Genomic DNA, 15050 nt, shown 5'->3' on the forward strand with positions numbered 1-15050 from the left:
AGGAACAGGGGGGTGATAATCCCCCCGTGCTCAGCTCTGGTGAGGTCACAACTTGAGTACTGTGTTCAGTTCAGGGCCTTCACTACAAGAAAGACATTGAGGTGCTGGAGAGTGTTCAGAGATGTGCAATGAGGCTCATAAAGGGCCTGGAGCACATGGCCTGTGAGGAGCATCTGAGGGAGCTGGGGTTCCACAGTCTGGAGAAGAGGAGGCTGAGGGGAGACCCCATTGCTCTCTACAGCTCCCTGAAGGGAGGTTGGAGAGAGGCAGGGGTCAGCCTGTCAGGGTGTCAAGCAACAGGCCTAGAGGAAATGGTTTCAAGCTGTGCTTGGGGAGGTTCAGCCTGGATGCTAGGAAATATTTCTTCACAGAAAGGGTTCTCCAACATTGTAGTGATCTGCCCAGGGTAGTGGAGGAGTCAGTGTCTCTGGAGGTGTTGAAGCAGCCTAAGCCTGGTGCTTAGGGACACGGTTTAGTGTTGACCCTTCAGTGCTGGGTCAAGGGCTGGACTGGATGATCTTTGAGGTCTCTTCCAACCGGGTGCTTTCTGTGAGTCTGTGATTCTGAGATCAGGCTTTAATTTGGAGTTAGGATAGAGCTTTGCAAATAACATTTTCTGCTTGCAAGCATTTACCCAGATCTTAAAAACTTGTCAGTCTCTCCTACTGCAGATTATACTCGTACTACAAAGTGTGATGTCACACTTGCAGGAAAGTTGCCTGTCCATTAAAGATGAAACAAGTAAGGAGTGCCATGCATTGTACAATTTTAAACCAATTAAGGGCAAATGTCCTGCATTTGTAAACTTTAAATTCTGTCTCTCAGGAGGCTGAAATCTATCATTCTCTTGGAAAGAAGCAAAACCTGGGTTCTGATGCATCTGTGCTTTGAGGATTATGAGCTTTGAAGACTATAAAAAAGATCTAACTTAGGGTTTTTTCTACGCTTTTTTTTCCCACTTAAGTCTGATGCTGATGTCTAGCAAAATTAAGATTTTGCTGTCAGTGCAGGGTATCATATCAATATTTTCGTACAAGTTAATTAACTTCTAGACTTTGATGCTTTGTGAAATTTCTTTGGCTCATGAACACAAACACCACATGCACGTTCGGATGCACTCAGGGACCTGTGTGTTTTCAGTACAGCTGCTGAAATTTTGGATCTCTAAGAACTAGTTCTTAAAAGTACACAGACCTAAAGCTTCTCACTCAGAAGATAAAACCCCAGAAATGTACAAAATGTTTTCTAAATGATCTCAAACATTTCTAGGCAGATACAATTTCATTGTTTTGCTATTCCTCTGACAATCTTCAAATCACAGTTTAAAAATCTACCTGAGTGTTGTTTATAGTCATAGCTTCTTTCATTCATAACATTTAGCCTTTTAAATCCCATGCACTTGATTCATCTTTTTGTATTGGGTAAACTTGCAATAAACTCCTTACTCTTCAGGGTGAGCACCAGGGAGCTGTTTTCAGTGCAAACAGCTGCGTTGTTTTAACTTCTTTTTATGTACAGCTTGAGGGCACCCATTTGCTTCACAATTAGGAGCATAGCACCTACAAACGTTCAGCTAACCAGATTGCTAATTGCTGTGTTTGCTTTGCACTTTCTTGTAAAAACAGAAAATGTTCCTTCTGAAACTGCATGGTTCAAAGTTTCACATTATCTCCTTTGCATTTCTCCAGGTGCTCACTTTTTACTTGTCCCTCTCCCCAGAGATATTACTGATAAAGCTCTGCACAGCCCTGGGGTACAGCAAGAAAAGTGTGGCCAACAGGGCTAGGGAGGTTCTTCTCCCCCTCTACTCTGCCCTGCTGAGACCACACCTGCAATCCTGTGTCCAGTTTGGGGCTCCCCAGTTCAAGAGAGACAGAGACCTGCTGCAGAGAGTCCAAGGGAGAGCCAGGAGGATGCTTAGGGGACTTGAGCATCGCCCCTGGGAAGAGAGACTGAGAGCCCTGGGGCTGTTTAGTCTGGAGAAGAGAAGGCTGAGAGGGGATCTGATCAATGTTTATCAATAGCTGAGGGGTGGGTGTCAAGTGGAGGGGGCCAGGCTCTTTTGGGTGGTGCACAGTAATAAGACAAGGAACAAGAGGTACAAGCTGGAACAGAGAAGATTTCACCTCAACATGAGGGGAAACTTCTTTGCAGTGAGGGTGACAGAGCCCTGAAGCAGGCTGCCCAGGGAGATTGTGGAGCCCCCCCCCCCCCCCCCCCCCCCCCCCCCCCCCCCCCCCCCCCCCCCCCCCCCCCCCCCCCCCCCCCCCCCCCCCCCCCCCCCCCCCCCCCCCCCCCCCCCCCCCCCCCCCCCCCCCCCCCCCCCCCCCCCCCCCCCCCCCCCCCCCCCCCCCCCCCCCCCCCCCCCCCCCCCCCCCCCCCCCCCCCCCCCCCCCCCCCCCCCCCCCCCCCCCCCCCCCCCCCCCCCCCCCCCCCCCCCCCCCCCCCCCCCCCCCCCCCCCCCCCCCCCCCCCCCCCCCCCCCCCCCCCCCCCCCCCCCCCCCCCCCCCCCCCCCCCCCCCCCCCCCCCCCCCCCCCCCCCCCCCCCCCCCCCCCCCCCCCCCCCCCCCCCCCCCCCCCCCCCCCCCCCCCCCCCCCCCCCCCCCCCCCCCCCCCCCCCCCCCCCCCCCCCCCCCCCCCCCCCCCCCCCCCCCCCCCCCCCCCCCCCCCCCCCCCCCCCCCCCCCCCCCCCCCCCCCCCCCCCCCCCCCCCCCCCCCCCCCCCCCCCCCCCCCCCCCCCCCCCCCCCCCCCCCCCCCCCCCCCCCCCCCCCCCCCCCCCCCCCCCCCCCCCCCCCCCCCCCCCCCCCCCCCCCCCCCCCCCCCCCCCCCCCCCCCCCCCCCCCCCCCCCCCCCCCCCCCCCCCCCCCCCCCCCCCCCCCCCCCCCCCCCCCCCCCCCCCCCCCCCCCCCCCCCCCCCCCCCCCCCCCCCCCCCCCCCCCCCCCCCCCCCCCCCCCCCCCCCCCCCCCCCCCCCCCCCCCCCCCCCCCCCCCCCCCCCCCCCCCCCCCCCCCCCCCCCCCCCCCCCCCCCCCCCCCCCCCCCCCCCCCCCCCCCCCCCCCCCCCCCCCCCCCCCCCCCCCCCCCCCCCCCCCCCCCCCCCCCCCCCCCCCCCCCCCCCCCCCCCCCCCCCCCCCCCCCCCCCCCCCCCCCCCCCCCCCCCCCCCCCCCCCCCCCCCCCCCCCCCCCCCCCCCCCCCCCCCCCCCCCCCCCCCCCCCCCCCCCCCCCCCCCCCCCCCCCCCCCCCCCCCCCCCCCCCCCCCCCCCCCCCCCCCCCCCCCCCCCCCCCCCCCCCCCCCCCCCCCCCCCCCCCCCCCCCCCCCCCCCCCCCCCCCCCCCCCCCCCCCCCCCCCCCCCCCCCCCCCCCCCCCCCCCCCCCCCCCCCCCCCCCCCCCCCCCCCCCCCCCCCCCCCCCCCCCCCCCCCCCCCCCCCCCCCCCCCCCCCCCCCCCCCCCCCCCCCCCCCCCCCCCCCCCCCCCCCCCCCCCCCCCCCCCCCCCCCCCCCCCCCCCCCCCCCCCCCCCCCCCCCCCCCCCCCCCCCCCCCCCCCCCCCCCCCCCCCCCCCCCCCCCCCCCCCCCCCCCCCCCCCCCCCCCCCCCCCCCCCCCCCCCCCCCCCCCCCCCCCCCCCCCCCCCCCCCCCCCCCCCCCCCCCCCCCCCCCCCCCCCCCCCCCCCCCCCCCCCCCCCCCCCCCCCCCCCCCCCCCCCCCCCCCCCCCCCCCCCCCCCCCCCCCCCCCCCCCCCCCCCCCCCCCCCCCCCCCCCCCCCCCCCCCCCCCCCCCCCCCCCCCCCCCCCCCCCCCCCCCCCCCCCCCCCCCCCCCCCCCCCCCCCCCCCCCCCCCCCCCCCCCCCCCCCCCCCCCCCCCCCCCCCCCCCCCCCCCCCCCCCCCCCCCCCCCCCCCCCCCCCCCCCCCCCCCCCCCCCCCCCCCCCCCCCCCCCCCCCCCCCCCCCCCCCCCCCCCCCCCCCCCCCCCCCCCCCCCCCCCCCCCCCCCCCCCCCCCCCCCCCCCCCCCCCCCCCCCCCCCCCCCCCCCCCCCCCCCCCCCCCCCCCCCCCCCCCCCCCCCCCCCCCCCCCCCCCCCCCCCCCCCCCCCCCCCCCCCCCCCCCCCCCCCCCCCCCCCCCCCCCCCCCCCCCCCCCCCCCCCCCCCCCCCCCCCCCCCCCCCCCCCCCCCCCCTCTCCTTCTCTGGACACATTCCAACCCCACCTGGCTGCATTCCTGTGCAGACTCCCCTGGGTGATGCTGCTCTGGCAGGGGGGTTGGACCCAATGATCTCTGGAGGTCCCTTCCAAGCTCTAATGTTCTGTGATTCTATGATACTGAGAACTCCTGCTAGGTCTTCTAGTCTCTATTCTGCTGAAAGCTTTTATCTCTCTAGAAGTCAGAGCTGAATGTTTTCTTTCAAGCTGGCCTGCTCAGAATGAGCTACTTTTACTGCAAGATCTTCAGTAACAAAGAAAACAATCTTATGGTTGTAATAAACTGAAATAGAGTGAAAAAATATGTTATAAAATAGGCCACCTTACTATTACTATTTATGACACTTAAGATCAGCATTTGGTTTCAAATAATCATATAAAAACATAGAATCATAGAATGGTCCAGGACAGAAGGGACCTCCAAAGGTCACCCAGTCTGACCTCCTCAGAGTCAGCAGGGACACCCCCAACTAGATCAGGCTGCCCAGGGCCTTGTTGAGTCTTACCTTGAATATTCATCTCCAGGGAAGGAGCCTCAGCCACCTCCCTGGCCAACCTGTTTTGTTAGCTCTTGTCTATGTGCCTGAGTTTCTCCATTGGTAGGTAACTTTTGCTTTGATCTCTCCCAGTATTCCTACCCAGCTTATCTGAATCCTCAAATTCAGGTCAGATTGTCTTTAAATAAAATTAGAAGCATAGCTGCTTGATAAATGGGAGCATTCCTCTATAAACACACAACACAATGTCAGCACTTCTCTCATTTGATTTCTGAGGGGACTTTAATGTATCAGCTGTGAATAGTTTATGACCTGGCCCATAAAGTGGGATTCATCTAAGTAAATGCAGATGCAGCTGAGCCAGTCCCTCATTATCATCAGCAGAGATGAATGGGAACTTTCAAGATTCAATTCACCTCATGCCAAAGTAGGCACATAGAGTGCTTGCATGGCACTCTACATTCCTGTATTTTTATCCGCTTTTATAAAGAGGAGGAATTGCACATTTTCCTCCATTATCCTTGCCTAATTAGTTCAGATGCCAAGGTCTCAATTTCCGTTTGGCCTGCCATAATCCAAGACCACTTCTTTCCCCTGAAATATGACTGAATTTTTATTCAAGCTTCTCCTTGATCATCCTCTTGTCAGCTGAAGACTGCTACAAAGTGGTCAGAACAGTGGGTTTCCTTCTAGCCTCTTGGGAAGTAGCCCAGAGGTGCTGTCAAACTCCTGACTATCTATGGAATTGTGCATGTGTCAAGAGGAAAGCCATTTCCTAAGGCACAATCTATAACCTTTATGTCTCAATCAAGGGTAAAGCTGACAACACAAAATAGAACAGCTCCTCTTTTACTGACCACCTGCTTGGCCTTTGTTTAGCCACATAACAGGAATGCTTCTCTAATGACAAAGGGTAGGTAAGAGAGACTGAGAGCCCTGGGGCTGTTTAGTCTGGAGAAGAGAAGGCTGAGAGGGCATCTGATCAATGTCTATCAATAGCTGAGGGGTGGGTGTCAAGTGGAGGGGGCCAGGCTCTTTTCAGTGGTGCACAGTGATAAGCCAAGGAGCAACAGGTACAAGCTTGAACAGAGAAGGTTTCACCTCAACATGAGGAGAAACTTCTTCACAATGAGGAAGTCAGAGCCCTGGAGCAGCTGCCCAGAGAGGTTGTGGAGTCTCCTTCTCTGGACACATTCAAACCCCACCTGGCTGCATTCCTGTGCAGACTCCCCTGGGTGATGCTGCTCTGGCAGGGGGGTTGGACCTGATCGTCTCTGGAGGTCCCTTCCAGCCTCTAATGTTCTGTGATACTGTGACACTGCGATAAGGGAAAATCAACAGCTACAATCATTCAGGAGAATGCATATTTAGGAAGATTATTTTCTGGTTAAATACTCATTTTCTGTCTCACATTCACATATTTGAAGGCATCAGATGTCCTATATAAGTCTAATATGACTTATTAGAATAGATTACATATTAGGATATGAAGGATTACCTTCTCCTTCAGCTGATAATGCTCAGCAGAAGCTGATCTGTCCCCAAAAGATTTGTCAGCTTGAAAAGACTTTCTGGAATGATGTAGAACTGCTGTACATGTTTGGAGGATGCCATTAAGCAGCTCTGGCACACAATCTAAACACATCAGCACTCAAGAATGTACTGTTCAGAATGAAAATGGGAACACTGAGGATGCTGCTGCACGTCAGCACACGTGATGAGAAGTCAAAGGTCATGTCTCAAGGTAGAGATGAGGATCAGCAAGGCAGATGACTGCATCTCCGATGACAGCATCCTCACACTTGGGACCCACATGTTCAGTGAAGGTGAACTTGGCAGATGGCCACACATCACAGAAAGCAATCACAGGATCATAGATCACAGGATGTGAAGGGACCTCCAGAGATCATTGAGCCCAACACCCCTGCCAGAGCAGGACCATACAATCTAGCACAGGTCACACAGGAATGCATCCAGACGGATCTGGAAAGTCTCCAGAGAAGGAGAACCTCTCTGGGCAGCCTGTTCCAGTGCTCTGTGAGCCTCCCAGTGAAGAAGTTCCTCCTCAGGTTGAGGTGGAACCTCCTGTGCTGTGGTCTATATCCATTGCCCCTTGTCCTATCCCAGGGTGCAACTGAGCAGAGCCTGTCCCCTCCCTCTTCACCCCCAGCCCTCAGATATCGATAAACATTTATTAAATCCCCTCTCAATCTTCTCCTCTGCAGACTAGACAGCCCCAGGGCTCTCAGCCTCTCCTCACCAGGCAGTGCTCCAGTCCCTTCAGCATCCTCACAGCCCTCCCTTGGACTCTCTCCAGCAGATCCCTGTCCCTCTTGAACTGGGGAGCTCAGAACTGGATGCAGTATTCCAGGTGAGGTCTCAGCAGGGCAGAGTAGAGGGGGAAGGAGAACCTCCCTGGCTCTGCTGGACACACTCCTCTCAATGCACCCCAGGACCCCATTGGCCTTCTTGGCCACCAAGGCACATTGCTGTCCCATGTAGAACTTGTTGTCCACCAGCACTCCCAGGTCCTTCTGCACAGGGCTGCTCTCCAGCAGATCCCCTCCCAGCCTGTACCCCTTTGCACAAAGGGGATGCTGCTCTGACTCTTGAAAACTAAGGTCAATTTACTGAAAAACTGAAGAAATGAAGAGTATGTGAAGTCCAACTGCAGTACTTATACCAAACAATATGCTACTAAAATGATAACAGGGGTTTGACATGAGTGTATTTTTACTTTATTGCTTTCAAGTTAATAATACCACATCTATAATATCACACCTTCCCCCTCTCCCAGCTCCTCCAATAGTTGCAGACTAAAATCTGTCTTTATAAGCAACAAAGAAATTGGAAATTGGTGGATCAGAAGAGTAACATTAATGAAATATTTAAAATTGCACTGGAATTATGGAAATTAAACAACTGGAAAAACAATCTGAAGCCACAGCTTTGGAAATCCTTTTTAAAAAAATCTGATAGACAATTTCTAAAACTTCACTTAGGTTATTGTGTTAGTTACAAACAGTCATCACCAAACAAAACCGAAAAAACCACCAACCCTAGAAGATACTAAAAAAGTCTAATGGATTATCCATTTCATAGAGTCATAGAATCAGTCAGGGTTGGAAGGGACCACAAGGATCATCCAGTTCCAACCCTCCTGCCATGGCCAGGGACACCTCACACTACATCAGGCTGCCCAGAGCCTCATCCAGCCTGGCCTTAAACACCTCCAGGGATGGGGCCTCAACCACCTCCCTGCACAACCCATTCCAGGCTCTCACCACTCTCATGGCGAAGAACTTCATAACATCCAGTCTGAATCTCCCCACTTCCAGCTTTATTCCATTCCCCCCCAGTCCTATGACTACTTGATACCCTAAAAAGTCCCTCCCCAGCTTTCTTGTAGCTACCTTCAGATCCTGGAAGGCCACAAGAAGGTCACCTCGGAACCTTCTCCTCTCCAGGCTGAACAGCCCCAACTCTTTCAGTCTGTCCTCATAGCAGAGGTGCTCCAGCCCTCTGCTCATCCTGGTGGCCCTTCTCTGGACACCTTCCAGCATGTCCATATCCCTCTTGTAATAGAGGCTCCAGAACTGGATGCAGTACTCCAGGTGGGGTCTCACCAGAGTGGAGCAGAGGGGGAGAATCCCCTCCCTTGCCCTGCTGGCCACACTTCTCCAGATGCAGCCCAGGCTCTGGTTGGCTTTCTGGGCTGCAAGTGCACATTGACAGCTCCTGTTGAGCTTCTCCTCCACCAGCACCCCCAAGTCCCTCTCCTCAGGGCTGCTCTCCAGCCAGTCCCTGCCCAGCCTGGATTTGTGCTTGGGATTGCCTCGACCCAGCTGCAGGACCTTGCACTTGGTCTTGTTGAACCTCCTGAGGTTGGCTTGTGCCCACCTCTCCAGCTTGTCCAGGTCCCTCTGGATGGATCCCTTCCCCCCAGCTGTCTGCTGCACCACACAGCTTGGTGTCATCAGCAAACTTGCTGAGGGTGCACTCAATGCCTCTGTCCATGGCACTGACAAAGATGTTGAACAAGCCTGGTCCCAGGACTGATCCCTGAGGGACTCCACTTGTCACTGGCCTCCACTGGGACATGCCATTAGGATCTATCAGCTACTAGGTTAAAGCTAGCACTTTTTAAACCTTTGCTGCATATTTAAATGTATTTTTAACTGTGAACACTTTCTTTGTCACCATAATCATGTGGCATAGTGTGTCTGAGACTTGCACCTAAGAGTTTCTTTTGATTTCTATTACTGCTGTGAATTGCTTGAATGTAGGACTGAAGAAATAGTTTTTCTTTTTGTTTAATTTATCAGTTTTAATCAGTTTAAAAGAAAAATTAATGGTAAATAAATGAAAATTTAATTCTGGAGATTTGTTATGAATTGCCTCAAATGGCTTCCAGAAAGGGTACATTCTTGTGCTACTCTTAATTGTTGTAATTAAGATTTTTTTTTTCATTTTAATTAGAGGTTTGGGGTTTTTTTTGGCACAGTAAATTCTACCCCACTGCTTCTCAGTGTAGGTAAGCACACACAATCTTAGGGTGTTGATTTTTGTTCTTCTGTATCTAGCATATGTAAAAGAACTTCTCAGAGTACACCCAAATTAAAAAGGGGCAAAACGTATAAAGACAAAATGAACATAAAACACATTTAGAATTTTCTTCTCTTTGAAAGCATTAACATTTTTTCATCAAGAAACAGCAGTTTCAGTAAAATATTGAACATACTTATAGAAATAAGATTTCTGTAATCACAGATAGTAGGACTAAGTATCACAGTGTCACAGTATGTTAGAGCTTGGAAGGGACCTCCAGAGATCATCAGGTCCAACCCCCCTGCCAGAGCAGCATCACCCAGGGGAGTCTGCACAGGAATGCAGCCAGGTGGGGTTGGAATGTGTCCAGAGAAGGAGACTCCACAACCACCCTGGGCAGCTGCTCCAAGGCTCTGTCACCCTCACTGCGAAGAAGTTTCTCCTCATGTTGAGGTGAAATCTTCTCTGTTTCAGCTTGTACCTCTTGTTCCTTGGCTTATAATGGTGCACCACTGAAAAGAGCCTGGCCCCCTCCCCTTGACACCCACCCCTCAGCTATTGATAGACATTGATCAGATCCCCTCTCAGCCTTCTCTTCTCCACACTAAACAGCCCCAGGGCTCTCAGTCTCTCTTCACAGGGGAGATGCTCAAGTCCCCTAAGCATCCTCCTGGCTCTCCCTTGGACTCTCTCCAGCAGGTCTCTGTCTCTCTTGAACTGGGGAGCTCCAAACTGGACACAGGATTGCAGCTTTGGTCTCAGCAGGGCAGAGTAGAAGGGGAGAAGAACCTCCCTAGCCCTGCTGGCCACACTTTTCTTGTTGCACCCCAGGATCCCACTGGCTGTCTTGGCCACAGGGGCACATTGCTGCCCCATGCAGAACTTGCTGTCCACCAGCACTCCAAGGTCTTTCTCTGTGGAGCTGCTTTCCATCAGGGCAGCCCTAACCTGTCCTGGTGCCTGTTGTTATTCCTCCCCAGATGCAGGACCCTGCACTTGTCCTTATTGAACTCCATGAGGTTTGCCTGCACCCAGCTCTCAGCCTGTCCAGCTCTGGTTGGATGTCAGCACAGCCTGACAGGTGTCAGCCACCCCTCCACCCCACCCCCCTCCCACCCCCCCCCAGGTTTATCTCATCAGGGAACTTGCTGAGGGTACAAAAAGTATTAATGAGAAATGTAAACTTGTTTTGACCTAAGGTGTGATAAATAACATAGCCTAGCCCCCAAAACTCCACTGGATTGTTTGCCAGTGGATAGCTCATACCTCAGCTCAGTCTTACTCATTCTTACTTTAATTGCATCAACAGTTTGAACTTTTGTAGCCCCTTCAAACTGCAAATGTGAAGCATTTCCCAGGAAGCCTGTTGGATATGGGATGAAGAACACCATCCCTCCAAGAGTTTCATCCTCTGAGAGTTGCAGCAGTTGTAAGTTAGTGAAAGCCTGCATGTCTTAAATCAGAATGTTAAATTCACAAGCCCTGGGACTTTATTACGTGTCACTTGGGATCACAGAATTTTTTCCTTCTACACTACTTCTGCTAGGCTTTAATTTATGGCCTACCAGTGTGTCTGAAAGAGCTATTTGGCCACCAGCAAGCAAGAAGATATTCCAGGTTATACTGAGTACATAAAATTCTACTTTCTGCCCTCTTGAATCTTCCATGGAAACTGTGTCTCACAGACAGTAACTGTTAGCAGTGTACTTACTGCATTGAAGTTGGGGAAGAGATTGACTGCTGCAGCAGTGTCCAGAGGAAATGGAAGAAAGGGTTTAATATCCAGTGAGGGCTGCAGAGGTGGAGCAGGAGGACGCACTAGGGCTGGAAGAGCAGGGCTCTGGCATGTACCACCTGGGTGTAGAAAGAGGCAGAAGGCATTCAGCAAGTGCTAGGATTAGGGGGAAAGAAAAGAAAGCCGACACAAAAAAGCATCCACAGAAAGCCAAGACTGGATGAAAACCACATTTTTCTTCACCCACAAATTAGAATCATAGAATCATAGAATCAGTCAGGGTTGGAAGGGACCACAAGCATCATCTAGTTCCAACCCTCCTGCCATGGGCAGGGACACCTCACACTACATCAGGCTGGCCAGAGCCTCATCCAGCCTGGCCTTAAACACCTTAAATTACTGCATTATTGAAAAGGAGCACAGCTGACCCAGTGACTATTGGCTATATTTCTCTGCCAGTATCAGCTTCAGGTATCAATCTATCACTAAGATTAGCTAATAAACCATTTAACTCCCTGGATTATCTAGAACAATAATAGTTCAGTGTACATCTGACTTCTCATTACAACTTCAGCTAGTCTCATTCTGCTATCATTCCAGTCTCTCATCCCAGCCTTATTGGTCAGCTCTCCAAAAGGCAAAGTACCTCAGAAGGAAAAGAACCATTAGCTGTTCAGCTCAGTAGAAGTCAGATTATTTGCAGACTTTTCCATATTTTAATCAGATGCTCACTCCTGGAGCTTACAGCTAAGGAGTCAGCCTAAACCTCCAAACACAACGTACCTTGTCACCTCAACAGCTCTGCAGCACAAATCTACCAAGAATCATTTCAGCAGCCACTGAAATTCTTTTTGTGGGGAGGTACTGACGAGCACTTTCTGCTCTTGGGAAGGATGGAGCTGATTCAGACTCTGCACAACAGAAAGCTCCTCCTGGCTACCGCTCCCAACCACCAGCTCTCTGGGAACAGAATGCAAATGAAGGAATCCCTTTGCATACCAATAAGTCACTACCTGTTTACAGCAGACTCTATTTTACTGATTTGTTTGCCCCTTGCCCAGCCAGCTACAACTGGAGGGATCTGAGACCAGTCTCTGCAGCCAAATCTCCCATGTTTTGGTTGCACTCCAAAACATCAATTCCCTGTTAATTAAAGACCATTTGAATGCTAGGAAACTGTTAAAATATGCCAGCGTTCTTTTAATCTGAGAGGCAGGCAACAGACTGTAAAAACCTTCTGGTAAGAGTCCAGGAAACATTAAAAAGAAAATGTTAAGGGGATTTTTACCCCACTCACTGAACAGAGTCACAGGCAGACAGACCAACAAAGGAAGGGAGACAAAATGTGGTTCTTTTTTCATTTCCATACATGCACTTTATTAGACAAGATGACTACATTCTTTAAGAGCCCAAATATAAAGAAAGCCAGAAGGATAGGGCCACAAAAATGATGAGGGGGATGGAGCAGCTCTGCTACAAGGACAGGCTGAGGGAGCTGGGGGTGTTCAGCCTGGAGAAGAGGAGGCTCTGGGCAGACCTAATAGCAGCCTGGCAGTACCTGAAGGGGGCTCCAGGAAGGCTGGAGAGAGACTGTTTGCAAAGGCCTGCAGGGACAGGACGAGGGACAATGGCTTCAAACTAGAGCAGAGCAGATTGAGATTGGATGTGAGGAAGAAGTTCTTTACTCTGAGGGTGGTGGAACATTGGAACAGGTTGTCCAGGGAGATGGTTAAGGCTCCTTCCCTGGAGATGTTCAAGGTGAGGCTGGAGGACGCCCTGGGCAGCCTGATCTAGTTGGGGATGTCCCTGCTGACTGCAGGGAGGTTGGACTGGATGAGCTTTGGAGGTCCCTTCCAGGCTGGACCATTCTGTGATTCTATGATATATGGAATTTCTCCATATTTGGCCAGCAACTCTGCTAACAAAGTTTGCAATTTAATGTATCCTAATAGAGGGCTAAAAACACAGGGTTTAACGAACCTGTTGTAGCAGTTTTAGCAGATCATTCACAGTTCTGCCTCTAAGTATCAGATTAGCTGGAGTGAAATTTTCAAAGTCAGGGTTTTTTGTTTGGTTGGTTGGTTTGTTTTTTTTTTTTTTTTTCAACCTTCAGCTCCTCTGTGAAACACTTCACTAAGAATTATGGAATGGGAAATCATTACTCACTAGTAAACCAAAAGTACTGGATTAGAGCTTACTACAATCTGACGTTAGTTAGAAAAACTGTCACTTTCAGGGTAATTTCTATGTTTACCTCAATGTAGGAATGAATCAAATCACTCTTGGAATGCAGCAATTAAGGATGTGGACAACAGAAAAGCAAAAGGCAAGCATCTCTGCTTTCCATATCATTCCATTGCATGGAATGATCATGTATTTCATGATTGCCATTGGTTTGGCAATTCCTACATTCCCATGCGATTGTTACTGAAACAGTGCAAGAATGAATCACAGAATCACAGAATTAACCAGGTTGGAAAAGACCTTCAAGATCATCAAGTCCAACTTATCACCCAACACCATCTAATCAACTAGACCATGGCACTAAGTGCCTCATCCAGTCTTATTTTAAACACTTCCAGGGATGGTGACTCCACCACCACCCTGGGCAGCACATTCCAATGGCCAATTTCTATTTCCGGGAAGTATTTCTTCATACCATCCAGCCTGAACTTCCCCTGCACAGCTTGAGACTGTGTCCTTTTGTTCTGTTGCTGTTTTTTTGGGACAAGAGACCAACTCCCACCTGGCTACAACCTCCCTTCAGGTAGCTGTAGAGAGCAATGAGGTCTCCCCTGAGCCTCCTCTTCTCCAGGCTAAACACCCCCAGCTCCCTCAGCCTCTCCTCACAGGGCTGTGCTCCAGACCCCTCCCCAGCTTCGTTGCCCTTCTCTGGACATGTTCAAGTATCTCAATGTCCTTCTGAAACTGAGGAGCCCAGAACTGGACACAGGACTCAAGGTGTGGTCTAACCCGTGCTGAGCACAGGGCAGGATGACTTCCCTGCTCCTGCTGGCCACACTATGCCTGATGCAGGCCAGGATGCCATTGGCCTTCTTGGCCACCTGGGCACACTGCTGGCTCATGTTCAGCTGTTGTCCACCAGTACCCCCAGGTACCTCTCTGCCTGGCTGCTCTCCAACCACTGTGACCCCAACCTGTAGCACTGCATGGGACTGCTGTGAGTTGAACAGGTCAGACTGATGGTAAGATAGCATTGAACAGGCCAGTCTTACCCTCTCTGAACACACACCACGAAGGGAAGAAGTCACTCCTGCTAATGAAAAGCTTGATAAGTAGTTTCCAAGTTGCATGGAAGATTGTACAGAACCCCAGAGCAATTCCAAGGTGAGCATTTGCCTGGCAACAGCTGAGCATTTGAAGCTATTAAATGTCATATAACTCATAGATGCAAATGCAAACTGGACTGAGCAATATCACCTATGCCTGAGGAGCCAGGTCACTGAGGGTATTCTCTCAGTGCTATAGGAAGCCTAGAAGGTTCAGATTACCTAGAGCCACAGCATTGCTACCCCACACTCTTCTAGGATACCATGTCATGAAGGATGAAATATTGTATTCTGTGATCCTTGTCTGTGGCATGACAAGGCACTCACCCACCTGCTGCTGCCAGACACTGCTGCAAAAAGTCATCTGGGGACAGGAGCACACTTTAAAAGGAAAAATATAGCCAGCTTTGCAGGACCTTGGCTGGGACTCAGAGCCTCTGGAACTGTTTAAAATCTACCACAGTCCTGGCTACAGTGGCACAGAAAATGAGTATGTTCAAGAGTACAGCTGCTCTCTGGTTTTGCAATAGTGTGAGGCACGTCCCTTAATGATGGAGCATGTGATAGGAATCATAAAATTTGATCTTTTGCATGAAAGAAATTCTCTAATGTCATGGCTACAAAAATGAACTTCCCATGCACAGAGTTGTAGTCTAAAATCAGCCACAGGGGGAAAAAAATAAATGAAGCAATGGCAACACTTTAGTGACTCAGCTTAACTGAAAGACCTTTGGAGAACCTTCAGGAATGCCAATGTTAACTATTTCAGACCTAATCTATCAGC

At 53.0% G+C, this 15050-nt stretch overlaps 1 protein-coding gene across 1 annotated transcript in view; it reads right to left on the reverse strand.

The window, feature by feature from the left end:
• The window catches only part of ZNF385D (zinc finger protein 385D), a 582141-nt gene that overhangs the window by 160387 nt on the left and 406704 nt on the right, over positions 1-15050 (reverse strand). Inside the window, exon 3 of the mRNA XM_054384925.1 lies at positions 10953-11095. Within this exon, the coding sequence (XP_054240900.1) occupies positions 10953-11095 (143 nt within the window). The remainder of the gene's footprint in view (positions 1-10952; positions 11096-15050) is intronic.

This window comes from Indicator indicator, chromosome 11 (assembly GCF_027791375.1).
Source record: "Indicator indicator isolate 239-I01 chromosome 11, UM_Iind_1.1, whole genome shotgun sequence".
NCBI classification, from domain to species: Eukaryota; Metazoa; Chordata; class Aves; order Piciformes; family Indicatoridae; genus Indicator; species Indicator indicator.